Genomic DNA, 19,788 nt, shown 5'->3' with positions numbered 1-19,788 from the left:
TGCTTCATTTTCTGTTCTCATTTTCCTCTACTATTTTCACAGCCTCTCTCTAATACCTACTAAGAGGATTTTCTTGGCTGTTTAGTAATTCTGACTGGATAGTTTCTTTGAGTACTAAAGACTTTTGTCAAAAACCACACAGAAAAGTTTGCTGCTTCAAAAACCACCACTCTTTTTTGCAGCCCTTAGTTTTATAACAGAGCCAGTGTGCCTGCAAGTGGTTTGTCTTACTGCTGTGCCACTCAATTGCAGACTCACAGTAATGAATAGAAGCTCAGTCTTGACACAGCTTCTCCACTGCAGCCAGTGCCCACTGCAGTTCATGTGTACATTTGTCTCCTCTTTAATTTCTCAGGTCACAGGTTTCACAAAAATTACTCTTTCAGCAGCATGTGAACAGTATGCTGTCTGGTCATTTCCCCCAGCATCCTCTCAGACCTAATAAAAATTACTGGATGCAAGGAAACTTGCACAGACTCAATATATGGGATGAAGGGATTGAGAGCAGCCCCGAGGAGGACTCTGGAGTACTACTGGTGGATAAAAATTGGATGTGGTATGACATGAGCCCAGAAAGCCAACCATATCCTGGGCTGCATCAAGAGAAGCATAGCCAGCAGGCTGAGAGAGGGATTCTGCCCCTCTGCACTGGTGAGACGCCCACCTGGAGTACTGTATCCAGCTCTGGAAAAACAGGAAACAGTTCAGGAAAAACATGGACCTGCTGGAGAAGGTCTAGAAGGGGAGGGTCACAAAAACAACCAGAGGGCTGGAGCCCCTCCCCTGTGAGAAAAGGCTGAGAGTGGGGGTCGTTCAGTGTAGAAGAGAAGGTCCGAGGAGACCTTACTGCAGCTTCCTAGTACCTGAAGGGGACTTGTAAGAAAGACATAAAATAAATATTTTGGCAGGACATGATGCAATAGGACAAGGGGTATTGGTTTTAAACAGCAAGAGATTCAGACTAGATTAAAGGAAAAAAATTATTCAGTGAGGGTGGTGAAACACTGGAACATGTTGCCCAGAGAAGCTGTGGATGTCCCCTCCCTGTAAACATTCCAGGTCAGGTTGAACAGAGCTCTGTGAGTGACCTGATCTCTTCACTGCAAGGGTGTTGAATGAGATGACTTTTCTAGTAATGAGTGAAATACTAGCTCTGGACAAAAGCACAGTATTTAGAGGAAAAATGTCCATATGAAGAGAGCTTCCTACAAAGCTGCTGGGAAAGTGAAGTGAGAAGAAAAGTAATACTTCTAAAAACATTCATATGGTACCAGCAGTCCATGACAAGTTTCTACTTTAAAGTTTTTCACTTGTCAAGTTTCTTTCTATCAAGAAGAGTTTGTGTGAAGGCAGCAGTGAAAACCTGCTATGACATCAGGTAAGAAAACCCATACATAATCTATTGGACACAAAGCAAAAGCAAAGCCAAGCACAGGCAGCGTCCCCAAGTGTGGCCACCAAGCACTGTGGCAGACCCTGGTTCAGCTCTCACGAGATTCCACTCAACTCCATTTAGAAGGTCAATCCTGACAACTACTCCAGGGAGTAGTCATTTAAGTATAGTTGGGGTTGCTGCAGACATCCCTTCACAAAACAAACCTAACAATATGCAACTGATTATAGGGCAGTTAGCTTAGTTTACTGTTACTTCCTACAGCTTTTCAAAAGCTTCTCTAATTTATATTTCTTACCAACACACACATTTCACCTTAATGTCAAGTCATTTTCCTTAGCCAATTAACACTGCTCCGATCTGTCACAAGCACCACTTGCTCTTGGAGCCTTCAGGCTTATGCTGCCAGGCTTACCCGGCAACCTGAAAAAGCAGCTACTTACCTACCCCAGCCAGAAGCTTCCATGCCACTCACAGATGAACCCAAAAGGGGGCTCAGACACTTGCACATCAATATGAGTGAAATAGAAGGACACCATCTTCAGGCTTGTGAGTGTGGAAGCATGTGGAAGCCATCACTCTAATTACTGTCTACAAAAATCCTGCTAGTGCTTGGTAGTGTGGGTGGCAGCACAAAACTGAGCATTAGTCTCTCACTCATGAAAAGCAGTCTTTCAGAAAGTACTTTTTAGTAAGTCTGGGGAGTCAATGAAAGCCGGTTTAAAAAAAAGTCGTGGCTTCTAACACACTCAACTGGTTGGACAATTTTCTGCCACCTTACTAAAACTGGTGCACAAAACTGAAGCTGGGATTCCAGGTAAGAGCAGCAACTCATCACTGCTAGTTCTACCACACTCAAAAGGCAAAGAAAAGGTACTCCTTGCAGAGCCTTAGTAAGCCATCATGCTGTGCCTTGTGGTAACAACCTCTACCAAACTTTAGACGCAAAGCAGTAATAGCTAAATTGCAAATCTCTTAAGACCAAAATAAGGACTCTGGGTTTTTGCTTGGTGTTCGGTTGTTTGGTGGTGTTTTGAATTGTGATGAACCATCCAAAATGGAGACTTGCTTACTGTCTCTCACTTCTGTGATAGCAGGAAAAACAGTAAGGAGAAACAGCAAGGAGACAGCAAGAGAATCCTTCAGTTTACCAAGTAGTTACCTGTAGTGAGAACAAGTGCAAGAGCTGTACTTCTTAATAGCAAGCATTTGGAACACCATCTCACACCTCTTAAAGACAAGCTGATTAACATACCTTCAAAGACATCAGTCATTTTGCATATGTGAGCAAAGTTAGCTCCATTTGCCCATGTATGCACAACATCCATTAGATTGGGTTTGAAAGAATTTAAGTAATTTTCTTCATCAATTTCCAGTTTTGCTTCTGCTGATACCTTGGCGATTCTTTTTGCACATTCCTTTAAAATAAAGTGTTCCAAATTTATAATATATTCAGACTAAGTGTTTAAGCAGTAGAAAGGATTGCAGATTACTAGGTACTGTATACAGGATGAGGTTTCTTTTTCCATGTGCAGTTATTCAGAATCAAATAAACCACTGAATACATTATGGAGTCTACCTGCACTAACAACTTCAAGCGTGCAGTAAGCAAGCTTATAAAAGTTTTAAAATGCATGTTTACGCATAGCAAAACCAAGTGCAGTCAGTGCCAAACGAATTCTCTGATGATCCAAAATGACTGTGCACTTCTAATTTGCACTCATATACTTTGCTTGTGTTAACATCAACCCTAAGCTCACACAGATTTCTCATGGACAGATTACCTGCATTTGCCGAAGTGGTCCTGCCAGCTGCTCTGTCAATTTTGGCATTTCACTGGACTGAAAAAGAAGACATTAAATAATCTCTGTTATCAAACACTAAAATTTACTGAATTCCCCAAGTACTTGTTCTTCAAACTACACAAGAAAATTAAATCCTTCTGTACAGTAATGCCAATGGCATGAGAAAAACCTCACCTGTTTTCTGAACACTTCCAAAATTCCCTTTATCGAGCTGCTCTACAGTGCTGAACTGTCAAAATGCTGATAATTTACTACTTTTAACTTTCACAAGCTTTTCTTTAGGAATATAAAAACTCCAAATGCTTTTAATAACTTCAGCATCAATGGTTATGAACAAAATCACAGCTATTTAATTACAGCAACATTTTTATGTCACACCTGTTTAGCCTCAAGTACTATTGTTGAGTGACCCACAATATTTGATTCTAACCAACCATGGCTTACACTGGCATCTCTCTATTATCAGAAATAAAGCATTAACAAATGCTGCTAATGTGCTTTCCACTTTTAGAATCAATGTGAATGATCCATCTTGCTAGCTATCTGCAGTAATATTTCATATCAAAATTTATTTTTACACTATTTTCTTGATCATGCTAAGCTTCTACACAGTTTATAGGTGAGGAAACAATGACATCTGATATTAAATGCCTATAGGTTTGCTTTTAATAATAAATGGACTGTTTTTAAACACTGTTTTGGTATCAGTGCCATGTGGTACTGTCATTTTCATCAATAAGTCAAGGGTACTGTCCAAATAATGGGCATGTCTCAGAATTAGAGATACCTTCCCCTATACTTCCTTCTACACAATAGAAGCAGGTATGTATTAAGCTTCCTTTTTAAAACAATCATTCTGCATTTTGCACAACCTTTGGCACATCACTCATGAGGAAAGGTACTTCAGCACTGAAGCTGTCATGCTTTTAGTAAGCTGAATGAGAATTCCTGTCAAAACCTTAGGAAAGGATAAAAATGTTCAGTGCTTTGTACTGCTATGACCAATTTCTGGAACGGAATTAAAACCAAAACTGTTGGAGGGCAGGAATGTCTACAGTTTGTAATTGAAGAAGTAACTCACATTCTCTTGAAATACGAAACAGCTGAGTAGTGCAGTTGCTTGTTCTGCAGATAAGTCATTGAAGAGACCATTGAACATCATTTCTGTCAGGAGTAGCTCATCAGCGCTAATATATAGAGAAAGAGAAGAAAGTGTAGGAAAAAGAATTACTAAAATGTAACTTTTAGATTAAATACTATTAATCTGTGATGCAACTAGATATAAATTAGGAACAATTCATTTATTTCTGTTACAGAGACACCAATTACTAACATATTTGCTTTTTAAGGGGGTTGCTACTAAGTGAGTGAGACAGTATTTTAAGAAAAATAAAAGCTTCCATGAACCACACAGAATCTCTCCTGAGTTCATAAAAGTTAATATTAAGTTGCCTCAGTCAGATGTTACCAGACTGGATGTCATGAAATTGAAAAGAAACAGACTTAGGTAGCACAGAACTAAAATTGGCATTCCTGCTGCTTAAAGAAGATTCAGCTGCCTGTTTCCAAGATATTAGAAAGAGGAAAAAACTCGCTTCCATTTACTTGTAGAATAAAGACTTTATATTTGGATAAAACATAACATTGCTGGTAAGACAGCATCTTTATTTTTCTTCCCAAAAGAATGGGGAAAAAGATTATTTCACAAAGAGAAGTGTATATCATCAGCAAACAGTTCCTGAAAGTCAGAAAGTTTATAATATCAATTCTGATTCAGCTTCCCTATTTGCTACCAAATTTTGCAAGGGGAAAGTTATTAGATACCAAACAAATATAAATAGCATCTTCAAAGCATCTGTGAGGTAAGGAGCACAGCAGACACTGCAACTTTTAAAAATACACAATTCTACCAAAATCTGAGTTACACACTGAGTTACATTCAAGTCTGATTCATGAGCGTCCATGGAATGGTCACAATATGTTTTCATATGTATGTTCCTACTAAGTGCACAGTAAAGCACATCACTTCTGTATATTTGTTCCAAAAGCACTAAGGAAGCAATTAAGCAATTTTATTCCAAACATGTCAATTACCTGGTAATTGCTGACAATCACTGCTACATTGTTGTTTGTGAGTGACTCTGTACTAAGAGTCCTGGGAAGCAGAATCATAGAGACTGACACCATCCTCTCATGAAATATACAATATTGAGGACTAATACTATTGCCTGAAATCAGTAAGAAAATAGCCATTGTTTTAGCATCTTCACGTCCATGTTTTAATTTTAAAATCTGTTGTATTTTGTCCTTAAGTTCCTACCTTTACTGCTTCAACCAGTATACTCCCTTCATGACACACAGCATAATCTCTGAAGAATCTTTTGATAATTGTTTCACAACGTTTAAATATAAAGGTGACATACTACTTCTGAATGAGGACAATCAAGGGTGTACTCATGACAATAATCACTTCACACAGGAGCTAATTACCTGCTGATTTCACAAGCAACCCTTCCTTTCATCTCAATAACATCTGAAGATGTGGCAAACCCCAGTCTTCTCAAAACACGCTTGCGGCATTTGAGTTCATCCATTTGTAAGACAGTTCTGGCCTTTTTCAGTTCTCGCTTTGCTGCTTTGATATCCAGAGCAATCTGGGAAGTCAGAAAGAGAGAAATCAAATGTTTAATGGTTTAACTTAAGAGATGCAACTCTTCTAAAAACATTTCTAATTTATGTCAGAACAACTGTGTATTGGCATACTTGTTGACACAGGCTCATCTAACTCTCCTAAGCAGAAAGTTAAAAATTAATTCGAAAAAAAAGAAATTAAAAAAAAAAAATTAAAAAAAATCAGGCCTTAACCACCAGAAACTCTGGCAAGTTTGGGTACTTAAGCTATTTACAGAGTGGGGGAAAAACCCTAACGAGCCTCCACAAAAAAACACAGAAATAAACTTTGCTTGAGAAATGAGCACTCATCTTCTAAGACCTGTACCAATTCCCAGCTCGCCAGCTATTCAATGAAAAGTAACCCAAAGTCATTATTTCCTGTTATTAGAGCCTCTCCAGTGCCTTGCAGTTTATTACACTCACTGTCAACATCCTCATAGTGGGGTGTTCAATGCATACACCCTCAAAGAAGACTGCTTGGTTCATCAGGTCTTGCCACATGCAATACTGTGCTGGCCACACCAGAACTACCTCACCTCTGTAAAGTGACTCCTGAAGAACCTGTTTTCTGCAGCAGTTCTAAAACCACAACCAGTTTCAGTCTGCAGGGTACAACTCAATAAATAAATTAAGTATGTGTACTGCTTGCAGGCTGGGAGTAGGCTCAGGAAGCAGCAGCACAATGATTTCTGTGGTACACTTCCCAAGCTAGTAAGCCCCATCAATTCAACTCAGTTCTCCACAAGGTTTTTACAAATGGTCAATTATCTGTGAAGACTTCACCTACACTGTATTGTCCTAAGCCTGTTCAGTGCAAAAGACCTCAGTGGCACCTCTATAGTCTTCTAAGTTTTCTTTTCATATGTGCTTCCCATCTGTTTCAATCAAGGGCGTAACACTGACTGTTAGTGAGACTCAATGATTTTACTGTATTTAAAAAGGATTATTTGGGCTTTGCCAATAAAAAGAAGAACAAGAACAGACTAATACTGTTACTGGCTCTTTAGTTAAATACAGAGTTGTGTTCTGTATTTTACCTGTGCTTTTTTTTCACAAAGTTTGTATACTGTTTCCAAGTTGGCATCATTGTGAAGAGGATGTGAATACATCCTATGCTCAAATGCCTCTACTTTTTGGATTACTTTTTTCAGTCCTTGATCCTTGATGCCCATGTCATCAATAGGGTCTAGTAATGGTATGCCATCGGGAAAGCGTTTCTGTACTTCCTAAAAGGAAAAAAAAAACCCCAATAATTTTTTTGTATGATTAGTAACAGCAAGATAAACTACACTGTTTTCACAAATCAGCTGGCCCAACTGTAAGGTCACAGAAGGCAATAATGTTAAATGTGTACGTTTCAGCAGTTTTCAAAATAAGTTCTGTTAAGACTGCTGAGAAGGAGAAACAACTGACATACGTCATGGTTTCCAATCCCTTTTAAGAATCACGCTCAAGATGTGACACAACCTTTAGACAAGCATTTTTAGAATAAGTTGTCTTAGGGTCAGAGTGCCTCCCTAATCAGAGCAGAAAATTTTCATAGCCTCAAAGAACTTACTTGTATAGATTTTAACACACTTTGCCTGTTGTCAATTGGCCTCAGGTCTTTTGGGATGTAAAGTCGGACACTGCTGATAGCTGAGAGAAGATGTACTAAAACAGGAACAACCTATCAAAAAGAGTGCAGTAACTGATAAATCAGTAAAAAAAAATATATTTTTTATTACTGTTCCATAACAAAACTTTACAAAGGGAAAGGAAAACTGAGTACACAAGGACACAGAAGTAGGTAAAGGAAAATCAAGAAGCAGGAAAATGTGGGTAATGAGATAAAGTATTAATAAAGAAGAAAAGTACATCCCAATGGGAAAATTCTGTATTGAATTAAAACTGGAGAGTGGATACCAGTGGAAAAAAAATTAATTCCGTTTTTCTATTATCTTACCTCTTAGGTACTGGAGCACGTCTCACAATCCAAACCAGACAAACTACTTACACACTTGATTAGGAATGGTTAACAATAGAGAACATAAAATCAGCAAATACATACTCAAAAGTGTAAAAAATCATGAAGACACCATGAAGAATGAATACTACACATCAAGCTTTAAATGTGGACTTTGTGGAAATAAACCAACAACAAAAAACCCCAACTCAAACAAAAAAAAAAAAAACTAACCATGAAAACAAATTAAGCAACCATCTCTGATCTGAAAATTTTGTCTTGATATAGGGTTTGAAATGGAAAATTTAAAATAATGCAAATACTTTCACTAAAAATTTCAATTTAAATTTAAAATGAGATAACCTTGCAAAGCTGAAGGGGTTCTGAAAAAAAAAAGAGTCAGGAAAGAATTTTTTCCCTGAGACAGAAGATACTGTTATGGAATGTAGCTGCCAAGCAGCATGCTAACATTTATAACTTAAGAATTACATAAAATGCTAACTAAATTCTAGTACAAAATCTAGTAGAATAAGATTTTCTTATCTAGTAGAATCCAGTAGATTCTAGATTACTAGATTCCAAATCTAGCAGAATAAATGCATGTTACCCACAAAATCCTGCACAAATATTCCAGAAAAAAAGATACAGATACTTGTTTAACTATAGATTTTATCACATATGTAGGTAATTTTCATAACTTTGTTTTAAATTACTTCTATTATAATTCACCTACTGATTTGAAATAAACAACACAACACTAATTAAGTTTTAATGCTCTTCTCCTATGGGAGCAAACTCAGTCCAGTATTTTGTTCACATTTGAAACTTCCTCCTCTGTGAAATCACCAGCTGTTTAAGAAAGCAGAGTTAGATGTGCAACTCCTTCCTTGTCCTGAATGCAACAATCCCTGCTTTAACCACAGTTTGCAAATGCTTTGGAAATACAATCTTTGAGAAGATTTATAAGAAATTACTGAAAATAAACAAGTGTAACAAACCTGCATCTCTCCTTTCTCATCAGGCCTGGCTGGCTTTGCAGCCTCAGTGGCAGAATTTTTCAAACTCTCCTTGCTGCAGTGCAGTAGCACTTCAACTACATACAATGGGTCTAATTCACCAGAATTTGGCTGTTGATGGCACAGAAAAAAGCAGTTATTTTTAAATATCAGCACCAATAATAGAAAAAAGCATGTTTTTATTCAGTATTAAAGGAATGAAATCACAGAAAGTGATTGCTCAGTGATGCAGTATATTCTAAAAACTACTGAATCATTATTGATTGAAAGACCTCACATGCAGAAAACCACACTGAAAAAAATTACTAAATTACTAAATTATTAAAACTACTATTCTCTGCCACCAGTGTAGCCCAGTTTTTAGTGGCAGCTTTATGTGCTTCTGCCTTTTCTTCTAGACACAGTTCTTTCAAACTAAGCCAACATCTTTTTTAACTACAATGTGAAATCATGCTAGCAGTAATTAGCTTTGTCTTTTTTAAAAAAGAAACAAAACCTGCGGCACCTGTTTCCTTTACAAGTTCAAGTCACTCTCCCCAATAAAGACCATAGAAAAATCTTTGACATGTAACAGCTTACACCTGCAACCAACAGGACATGACATCTTGCAGGCCACATCTTGACATACACCCCAAACAGCACTACTAAACTTCTGACATTCATTTACAGAATGCAAATACACAGATAGGTGGCTGAAGACTACTGTTCACAAAGCTATAACCTTTACTGTACAATGCTTTAAAAAACCCTGATGTTACCTACTTGCATCAATATGCACTAAGGTTGTACAAATACACTCCTAATTTAAGCAAGTATTTTTATGACTTTTAATACAACTATAGGCCTAACACTCAAGGAAGACATCATCTTTTAAAATAATATGCACAAGCTTCTCTGCTTCCAAACACAAGAGAGAGAGAACAGTCTTTTCAAAATCCTGTGTTAACTCTTAAGCCTGCTAGGACAGCTGATCATGTCTGCAAATCAAGAAATACAACACAGATACACAGATTCTCAGATCAGTGAACATCAAACTCACTGAAAATTCAGTGGCCATGACACAGGTCTAAAAATTATGTGTAAGCACTGAAGATGTGGACAGATAATAAACAGTAACAAATAAACAGGGATATATGCATATAAATATGCATATAAATTTAATATACAAGGATTATAATTATCTAAATGAGGCCAAATTGCAGCAGCTCTAATTTTAGCACCAGTAGCTGTTAACAGACAAAAAACCATGATGTCTAGAATCAGTGGTCAGATGACAATAAGAACTATACACAGCACAATAATAAAACTAGCAATATGCTGGAACAATCAAGTAGAAATTTCTTACTCAAAAACATTTGTTTTTTTTAATGAATTCCAAAGCAAACAGTTACTTTGCTAGCAACTATACTGTACAACACAGCAAGTACTACTGCTTGAAATAAATTCTTCTGACTGCTGTAGTTCAAGATACGGTGCTACTTGCATTCACTATTTTGTGGAACACTGTTACAAAATTATGATGTAAAAATGTCTAAATTACCACTGAACATGACTGACAATGACTCATGCTTTTGCTTTCACATTGCAATGAACAAAGAAAACAACTCAGTGAAACAGAGACATACTGTAACCCCAAATGTCAATCATAATTATATATATTCCTCACTAGAAAAAGGGCTTAGAAACTATGATACACCGAAGAAAAATTTGCACATAAGGAAAAACTAGGAATATAGGATGAATTCAGTATAATTTCTAAAAGCCAATCTAAAGAACTGTCACATCTTAGAAGTAGATGGAGGTTTAAGGACATCACATAATAGTAATAAATTTCCAGTACTAGCTAAATACATTACTACCATAAGTAGTAATGAGGAAATGCATCTATATCTCAGGACAACCATCTATTGAACAGACACAACAATATCAGTAAATAACATCTTTATGTCACCTGTTTTTCCTCAGTTCATAAAACTAGTCTTTCCATACTGATTTTAAAAGTTACATAGATTTAAGTCAGTGCCATAATTTTCAGCACTATTGTCTGTCATAATTTCCACAGAACTCAGAAGGAAAAATTCAACTCAGCTGCTAGGACGACTTAATGAAAAAACTGCTGCTGCTGCCAGAGCCATCTGCTGAAGAACAGACCACAATTTCAAAGCTAACATTAAAACCTATCAGCTTTACACAACAGTGAGACAGGCCAGATAGGGAAGGCAAATCTATATGGATAAAGTATGACATGGATAGAAGAAATGCCTCCATTGACACAGAAGCTGAAAATTTTACATAAAAGACTGGGGTGAGAGGGAAATCTGTTTTACTGCTTATATGGCTCCATGAAAAAAGCAATGTAGAAGCAAAAGTTCAGGCAACACTAGTATCAGTCCAGTTTTCCAACTTGAAAAAGCAAGCAATGTGATTTTAAAAAGGAAGATGGAACACCAAAGCAAATTCCTTCTAATGAGCTCTGTACGCACACAGTTTTATCATTCCCTTTTTAGTATATATTAGAGAAGCACCAAAATTAACAAAGACAACTTCTAATGTAGACATAGTAATTAATGCCAATGCTCTCCTGCCAAAATTACTGCAAAAACACTAGGACAGAAAAACAGACTTGAAACTTAGGTTTTAATTTAGCATGCAGAGGAGCCTGTCAAAACACTTCTGAAAGGAAGACCAAAACATCATCTCTGAGGTTACGTGGAGACAAACTCCAAAAATGGATTTTTGAATGGAAAACAAAATCTGGCTTTTACTGCATCACTGCCCTCCATATTTTTTTCCTGAATCTATTGCTATTGTTTTGCTTTCTTTGTATTTTAACTTCCCAACCCTCAGCTCTACTGCAACATCTCAGGACGAGCAATTCCATGTCTCATACACCAGCTAAGATTCAAGACACTTTTGACAAGTTTAAGATAACTTTCTACATAGAACCAAATGTCATTCTTCCCACTTTCTCAACCCTCACAGCTGGTATATATTTTTTGAAAATAGGTAACGTAGTATTCTTCCCACAAACAGCTTAGCATAGTGCTGTTGGGGATGGCTCAAACAAAATCAATAGTTTAAAACATTTTTAGTGCCAAGTACAGTTTCGAACTACTTATCCCAGACACAAGCAAGCATTTCCTCCATAAACATGCCAAAAGTTAAAAAATAAAAAACTTAGGGTTTGCCCCACTTTCCATAGTTTTTCTTTACAATCTCACTTCAGGAAGGCCTGAGCTTTTTGTAGATTTAGTGCAAAAAGAAATTTTTTTACCTTTGAAAACTACAAAGAAAATAGGACTTTCATTTCAGAAGAAGCAGTAAGGTGTATATTTTTCTAATGGAGAGAATGTATATTTTACCTTAACATTTGATTTCTTAGAGAAATTAATGACCACTCCCCATCCAAAGTCATCATCTTCATTCTTCACCTGAAAATATTGTAAGATGTTACAACATAAACCATGTATGGCTAGAACCTAGCCATACATGCATTTTCATACTTCTGATGCTTACGACAGCAGTGATGGACTATCATTTATTACATAAACAGCATTTCTTTTCATCAGTTGTTGAATGTATAACAAAGACATGTAATGGAAGTCAAAACTGCTGCTTAATGCAATGAATGTAATTTTTCAAGATGGAAAGCTGGCAGACACAAATGAACTCTGCAAATTTTGCAGATAGGTAGAGATTTGAAATAAAAAGAAAACAAAATGAATATCAAATTACCTTCACCAGTCTTCCTGGCTGTAGAAAGGGCAAGCAATACTTCGGTTTATGGATATATTCTTCAATCTCTTTACCCAGTTTTGCAAGCTGCTGTCGGATTTTGTAGTATATGACCACATTTTCCTCATTGGGAATTACTATTTTGTTGTAATGTCCTTCCAAATTATTTACTCCTATAATAAAAGGTAAAATCCCATGGAACTTACTAACTTCACATATGTTTCACTTCCTCCAGTATTTTTACACCTTATTTAGGCAAATCAGTTTTTACCATAAGCAACATGCTTAATTTTCATTTTTTCATTTCTTCTCTACCAATTCTTCCTTTTGCAAGGTATTTAAGTCTGTGGGTGACTCAGAAATCCCACTTGACTGGGACTTGAGAGACAGCTCAGGGACATGCTCCCTATTTTTAGCTTCAAACTTTTTAAAGGAAAAAACTTAGCAATCCATAACTCCTGGGCATAACTTTCTTGGTCTGAACAGCCATTTCTCCTTGTAATTTTAATTGCAACTGAAGCAATTGTAAAAAATTCTGACAGCCAGTGCAGTACTTAAACCAACATGTCCAAGAAATATGAAAAATGTTCTATTTAAACAGTAATTCCAGAATGAAAAAAAAAAAAAAAATTGAGGCATGTCAGCTGGAGAATGGAGATTCTCAGGAAATACATTCTGTGTTTGACTACCACTGTCTTGTAACTGCACCTGCAAGCTAACAAACTCAGAGGGAACCCAAACCTCTCTGCTTGTCTGTCAAAGCTACAAGCACACACACACACAATGTGTCTGAAAATTCGTATTATATTACAGTATACTAATTATGTATTAACAAAAGCACAGAGAAATTACTCATTCCTAAGTGGCAAAGGAAGCAGTTACCTCTTGTATTGTTAAGATTCTTTTGGGTTAAGTTTTGAAAGAGGCTGCACTCTCAAACGCTGGCCTGACATCTTTGGAAACTTGCTCATGAAAACTCAATATTTAAAGATCATGGCACAAAATCTATTTACTCAGTGAAGTACAAATAATGTTTCAGTCCTCTCTGTATTTTACTTTTTGTTTTAATGACACCTTTTTTCCTATATTATTCTGAAAGCAATGTGCCTGAGTTCTGCATTTTAAAAATGAGTCAAGGTTTTTCTTCTCTGCACCTCTATCAAGCAGCAAGAACTTTTAAACTGTTCTCCCTTCTTCCTGTCCTACAGTTTAGTAATGTGATAATCATTCTTCTCTGACTTAATAGATGACAAGTTTCCACAAATTGACAGCACATGTCAATATAGGTATTAAGAACAACAGGAAATTACCCTTCCTGAAAATGTAACATAACAGCAAATCATGCAGTGGCAGCTGTGGGCAGTGAAGACAGAAATTGCACTGGTACAGACTCTTGTAAATGTAATGAAATTTAACTACGCCAATGTCACAGTGCAGCACATTTTATACTGACTTTTGTGTACAAGATACAGTAATACTTACTTTCTACTATTTCTGGAATAGTTCTGTAATGTTGGAATTGATAGAAGGATTTCTCTAACATGTATTCAGGGTTAATTTCCTCTACTCGAAGCAAGTTCAATACCATGTTGTATGTCAAATGGAATGCACTGTTCAAAGGATCAGCTGAACCCTGAAAAAGATTCAAAAAGACAGTCCAGTTAAAAAATTATTAATTGCAGCATATAAGATCATATGGTATAGATCATGATATGGTGTTTTATATGAGGAGCTGCTCTAATGGGCAGTACAACTTGAATTTAGATTGCATGTCTCATCAAATCCAAAGCAACTTTATTATGCTGAACATAATAGGATTTGACACATCATCATATCTACAATTGTATTACAACAGTGTAATGGTGATCTCAAAAGTTCAAATGAAAAGCTTAGATATTTCTTATTTGCAATTATTTGGTTTCGTTTTTTTTACCTTAAAAATATTAGTCATTTAACCTTTGGAAGAAGGGGCAAGCATTCTGGGATGAGTACAGGGATCCAGTTAAGTAATGCAGAGGGAAAATTAGAAAAGGCAAAAGGCCAACTGGGGCTTAGTCTGCCCACTGTCATAACAGACAACAAAAAAAGTTTTCACAATTGCATTAATAATAAAAGAAGAGCGAGGGAGAATCTCCATCCTTTATTAGATATGGGGAGAATCTTGCAACCAAGGATGAGGAAAAGGCTGAAATTCTTAATGCCTTCTTTGCCTCAGTCTTCATTAGTCAGACCAGCCACTCCCAGGTTACTCAGCCCCCTGAGCTGTAAAATGAGGAGAGAGAGCAGCACAACACCCCATAATCCAGGAGGAAGCAGTTAAGGACCTGATACAGCACCTGGACAGCCACAATCCATGGAGCTGGAAGGGATTCACCCAAGACTACTGAGGGAGTTGTCAGAGGTGCTTGACAAGCCATGCTCCATCATTTAATAGCAATTCCAATTCGCAGGTAATGTCCCAAATGACAGGAGGCTTGCCAATGTGATGCCCACCTACAAGAAGGGCTGGAAGGAGAATCAAGGGAACTACAGCCCTGTCAGCCTGACACTGGTACAGGGAAAAATTACGGAGAGTTTCATCTTGACTGAGCTCACATCATAAAGTGCCAGACACCCAGGGAATCAGGCTCAGCCAGCATGGGATCAGGAAAGGCAGGTCCTGCAAGACCAATGTGGTATAATTTTATGACCAGGTGACCTGGCTAGTGGATGAGATAAAGGACACTGTCTACCTGGACATCAGTAAAGCCTTTGACACTGTCTCCCACAGCGTTCTCCTGGAGAGGATGGCAGCTCATGGCATAGACAGGTGTACTCTTCACTAGGTTAAAAACCGGTTGGATGGCTGAGCATAGAGTCTTGTGCTGAACAGCTAAATCCACGTGGTGGCTGGTCAGAAGTAGTGTTCCCCTGGACTCAGTTTTGGGGCCATTCTTATTTATTATCTTAAATTATGATCTGGATAAGGGGATCAAGTGCACGATGATGCTAAGTTAGGTGGGAACGTTCATCTACCTCAGGGTAGGAAGGCTCTACAGCAAGACCTGGACAGGCTGGCTTGATGGGCAAAGGTCAGAGATACGACGTTCAACTAGGCCAAAGGTCGTGTATGCTGGTTACAACCCAAGGAAGCATTACAGGCTTGAGTAAGAATGCTTGAAAAGCTGCTCGGAGGAAAAGGACCTGGGGGTGCTGGTCAACACCTGACTGAATGAGCCAGCAGTGTGTCCAGGTGGCCAAGAAGACCCAACAGCATGCTGGCCTGTATCAGAAACAAGTGTGGTCAGCAGGAGAAGAGAAGCGATCGTGTCCTGTACTTGGCACTGGCGAGGCCACATCTTGAGTACTGTGTTCAGTTGTGGGCTCCTTACTACAAAGAGGGACACTGAGATGCTGGTAAACGTCCAAGGAAAAGTAAAAAAGTGGGTGAAGGGTGTGGAGCACAAGTCTTACAAAGAGCAGCTGAAGAACCGAGGTTGCTTAGTCTGGAAAAGAGGAGGCTAGGGGAGACCTTATTGCCCCTTACAACTACCTGAAAGGAGGTTGTAAAGAGGTGAGGGTTAGTCTCCTCTCCCATGTAACCAGCGACAGGATGAGAGGAAATGGGCTCAAGTTGCACCAAGGGAGGTTCAGATTGAATACAAGAAAAAATTTCTTTAAGGAAAGAGTGGATAGGCATTGGATAAAGACCTAACTTGAGAATACTAATTTAAGTGTCAGAACAGAAGACCACCCTGATAAACCAATACAGAAGTTGCTGCAAACAGAAGACAGACACAAAACTTCTTAAAAATGAAATTTCCCAACTGCATTTCATCTAATGTAGCATGGGTATAGAAGGAACAGACGCCTGACAGTTCTGCAGAAAGGATGCAAGGAAAACACAGGAGTTATGAAGCAGAAGTTACAATTTGTGTGCAACAGAAGAAGTGGAAACCAGAAGCAACAGAGGGATACAACACAACAGGAGATCAGCATAAGCAGACCTTTTGTGTATGTAAAGTATATTCTAAAAGTGCATCAGTTTGCAATGCTTTAGTATTTACTGAACATTCAAAATTGACCTATGCATGCAAGAGAAGAGATTTGCTACAGAAGTGGTGTCACTTCATTAAGGCCTATGAGTAAATTCAGTTACAATTAAATGTTTTAAATTAATAACGCAAACAGGTAATAAGAACAAGGATTTTTCAAGACATTTTTTCATGTAACTTTATGATTGCTGAAAGTTCAACATGACACTGGGAAACACACTCCTCTGCACTTCCTTTTAAGCTCAGGATTTTCTTTACCTAGAACCAATTACACTGTATCTTCTTCCAACACATTCCTTTGCCTTTTCCTATACAGCAAACTATCAAGCAGATATTCCCTTATTACTCACTGTAAAGAAAGCATGGGCTATTAAAAAAACAAACTGATGATTAGTTTATACAAGCATATGCTCAAATTCAGATGAAGTATTCTCCTAGATCAAGTGAAGTGTAATGGATTTTAAATTACATTACCACAACATACACACTTTTCTTTCAATTTTAATGAACCGTCAGGAATTCTGACACTATGTCTATTGATGCACTGATGTTATTAGACTCAATAACAGACAATTTGAATCTAAGGCTTCTTCACATGTAGGAGAGGAGATCTAAGAATACTGTAATCTCATTTACTTTATGTAAAATACATAAGGAGATTAGGAGATTATTTACAATCTCCAGAATACTACTCACTGCAGCATGATTATTTCATCTCAGAGGAAAACCCAGCTGCTACAGAGAAGCATTCAGCATATGTTTATATTAAGAAAGCACAAACATGAACACATGAGAACAAGTTTAAGACTAACCATATAGCCTAATGTTTTGCTTTTGATGGCCAAAGCCTCACTCTACTTACACACACATGCATCTTCACCTCAAGTGATGCACCACAGAAATACCTCCTAAGTTAGATCATGAAATGTGTACTTAAATAACACCATCACTTCTGAAATTACCACAAATGAGTTTCTGTGAACAGAAATGTATCACTAAGTATGATACCAACAACTGAGCTGCAGTGCACAGAGGAAAGCTCAAGTCTCTACAGATGTCTCTGGTCTGATATGCCAGAGAATGATGAGAGAACTTCTGTTGACAATGCTAGCCAACATGTAACAGCTTTTTCCTAAGACCTGCTAAAAGGAGATGTACTGAAGCTCTTGTACAGTCTTCTAAATATAAGTTATTCCAGGAAAGAAAAATTATCACTGCCTTAAAAGTTTGCATCTCTACAGAAGGAAATGCCATTTAAAGAAAGGCATTTACTGAAGAAGGGAACAGCAATTCTTGGCAGTGTCAGCTGTGGGTCAGTCTATTCACTGCTGTAGCCAGGCATCAACTAAAGCAGCTGGAATACACCCACCAGTTTTATCTACAGACCAGCAGACACCTCACTAAGTGCTGCTGTGCCTGCTCCAATCACACTCTGAAGCTCTCTTTCCACTTCTGCCAGTGTTACATTGCTTTAACATGTAACTTAGAAGTGTGCTTGCAAGATTATCAACTGTTTGAAATAATACCGTGTCATAAATTCACTTAAATGCTATCAAAAAGTGAGAAAACAATGAGCTTTCTACAATTCTAATACATGCACAGGACATGCCAAGAAGACCAAACAATTCTTTTACATACACTTTCTAGGCTTTTAAAATATCAGCACAGTTCAACTCTGAAGAGTGACTTAGAAACAATCTATAAACCCCAGCTATTTCAAAGACCATATAAAGCAGACATATTTGAAAGGCAGCATTTGAGAATGTTGTTGATGTAGCAATTTTTATTTTAAACACATGATCAGCATTTTATAACTTGGAACTAAGACTGTTCCGCTAAGGCAAAGCAGTTAAAATACAAGTCCTATTTTGGCAAAATTTGTAAATTGTTCCTGCTCCTTCATGTCATAAACTCATCTTCCTGCAAACCTCAGAAATTATGATTTTCACAGCATTGCTCTCTAGACAATACTAAATTCAAAATAAAAAGTCTGGAGAAGCTATTTTTTTCTGAAAACTGGAACTGTTACTTCTCCAGATTAAATCCAATTACAGCAACTTAACTGTATTATATCCTCAGCTGTCAGTGCATTCTGCAGCATGCATTAGTCTGCACTGACTACCCTGGGCTACCAAGACTCACATCTAACAGGAAGCAATCACCTGGATGCCCTTGCTTCACTTACCTTGTAGCAACATGAAGATTTTGCAGCTGCATGAAGAAACCCTATCACAAAATGCAGCCCTTCTTTTATACTGAATAGACATTGAACAGGCTTTTCTGGCAAATCACAAAGACTAGTATGATTACTCAAGAGGCATTTAGTGGTTACCTAAAGACATCTGTCATACATATGATGGAGGGAAAAACAGGAGGGGACGGAAAATGTCATGTATTACTGAGAGGAAAAATGGAAAAGATCTTAACTTTCTGTTTTAACTTGCTGTCATAGAGCCTACACAGCACATAGTGTCCAACTACCCTAGATTTTGCTTGCTGTTAAGATGTAGGAGGCAAGTCAGTTCAACTTACATTTCCTTTGTGATGGTTTCTTTTCTTGCAATCCTTCTCTGCTCAAACCCTGTGCCACTAGCTCCCAGATCAATTAAGTTTCAGTCTTACTTCCTTAAAAACTATGTGAAGAATCTGCATGGCATTCAGCTCCTCTCTACCATAGATCATCCCATAACAATTCAGTAACTTCTCTTCAACAAGCCAGGGTACGCAATGACCTGCCTCAAGCTCTCTCAGTCTCTGAGGATGCCTATTCCCTCCCTCCAGAGAAAAGCTCCATATTACAAAAAGCAGAAACTCATGCAAAATCACTCATGCAAAGTGGCAAAAGATCAGGCAAAAAGCCTAACTGATTTGATCTGCAACAACAGCTGATGAGAAATACTGCCTTGAACAGGCATCAAGAATTCACTTTCAAATACATGTTGTGTCCATGATTTTATGCCGCTGAAGAGCTACCATGCCAGTTCTCTGGCCTCCTTCCATCAAGCAATTCCTTCTTCCTCACCCCTTCAAGGAGTCCCTCCCCATCAAATCTTCAACAGACAGGAGCAACCAATTTACTTCTCAATTTTTAAAGAAACAGAACTATACTGCAAGATTTTTTTTATCCCTCTGGATGAGAACTGCCTGGATACATACGAACAGCCTGAATATATCAGCTAATAAATTA

General features: G+C 37.7%; 1 protein-coding gene across 1 annotated transcript in view; it reads right to left on the bottom strand.

Annotated features, from left to right (window-relative positions):
• The window catches only part of MTREX (Mtr4 exosome RNA helicase), a 43,435-nt gene that overhangs the window by 915 nt on the left and 22,732 nt on the right, over positions 1-19,788 (bottom strand). Inside the window, exons 16-25 of the mRNA XM_071731381.1 lie at positions 14,050-14,200; positions 12,568-12,740; positions 12,195-12,263; positions 8,815-8,943; positions 7,430-7,540; positions 6,909-7,097; positions 5,689-5,852; positions 4,280-4,385; positions 3,178-3,234; positions 2,649-2,811 (exon numbers count right to left, since the gene is read on the bottom strand). Coding sequence (XP_071587482.1) covers positions 2,649-2,811; positions 3,178-3,234; positions 4,280-4,385; positions 5,689-5,852; positions 6,909-7,097; positions 7,430-7,540; positions 8,815-8,943; positions 12,195-12,263; positions 12,568-12,740; positions 14,050-14,200 — 1,312 coding nt within the window. The remainder of the gene's footprint in view (positions 1-2,648; positions 2,812-3,177; positions 3,235-4,279; positions 4,386-5,688; positions 5,853-6,908; positions 7,098-7,429; positions 7,541-8,814; positions 8,944-12,194; positions 12,264-12,567; positions 12,741-14,049; positions 14,201-19,788) is intronic.

This window comes from Heliangelus exortis, chromosome Z, assembly GCF_036169615.1.
Source record: "Heliangelus exortis chromosome Z, bHelExo1.hap1, whole genome shotgun sequence".
Classification (NCBI taxonomy): domain Eukaryota; kingdom Metazoa; phylum Chordata; class Aves; order Apodiformes; family Trochilidae; genus Heliangelus; species Heliangelus exortis.
This window is presented reverse-complemented; position numbering and strand designations above follow the sequence as displayed.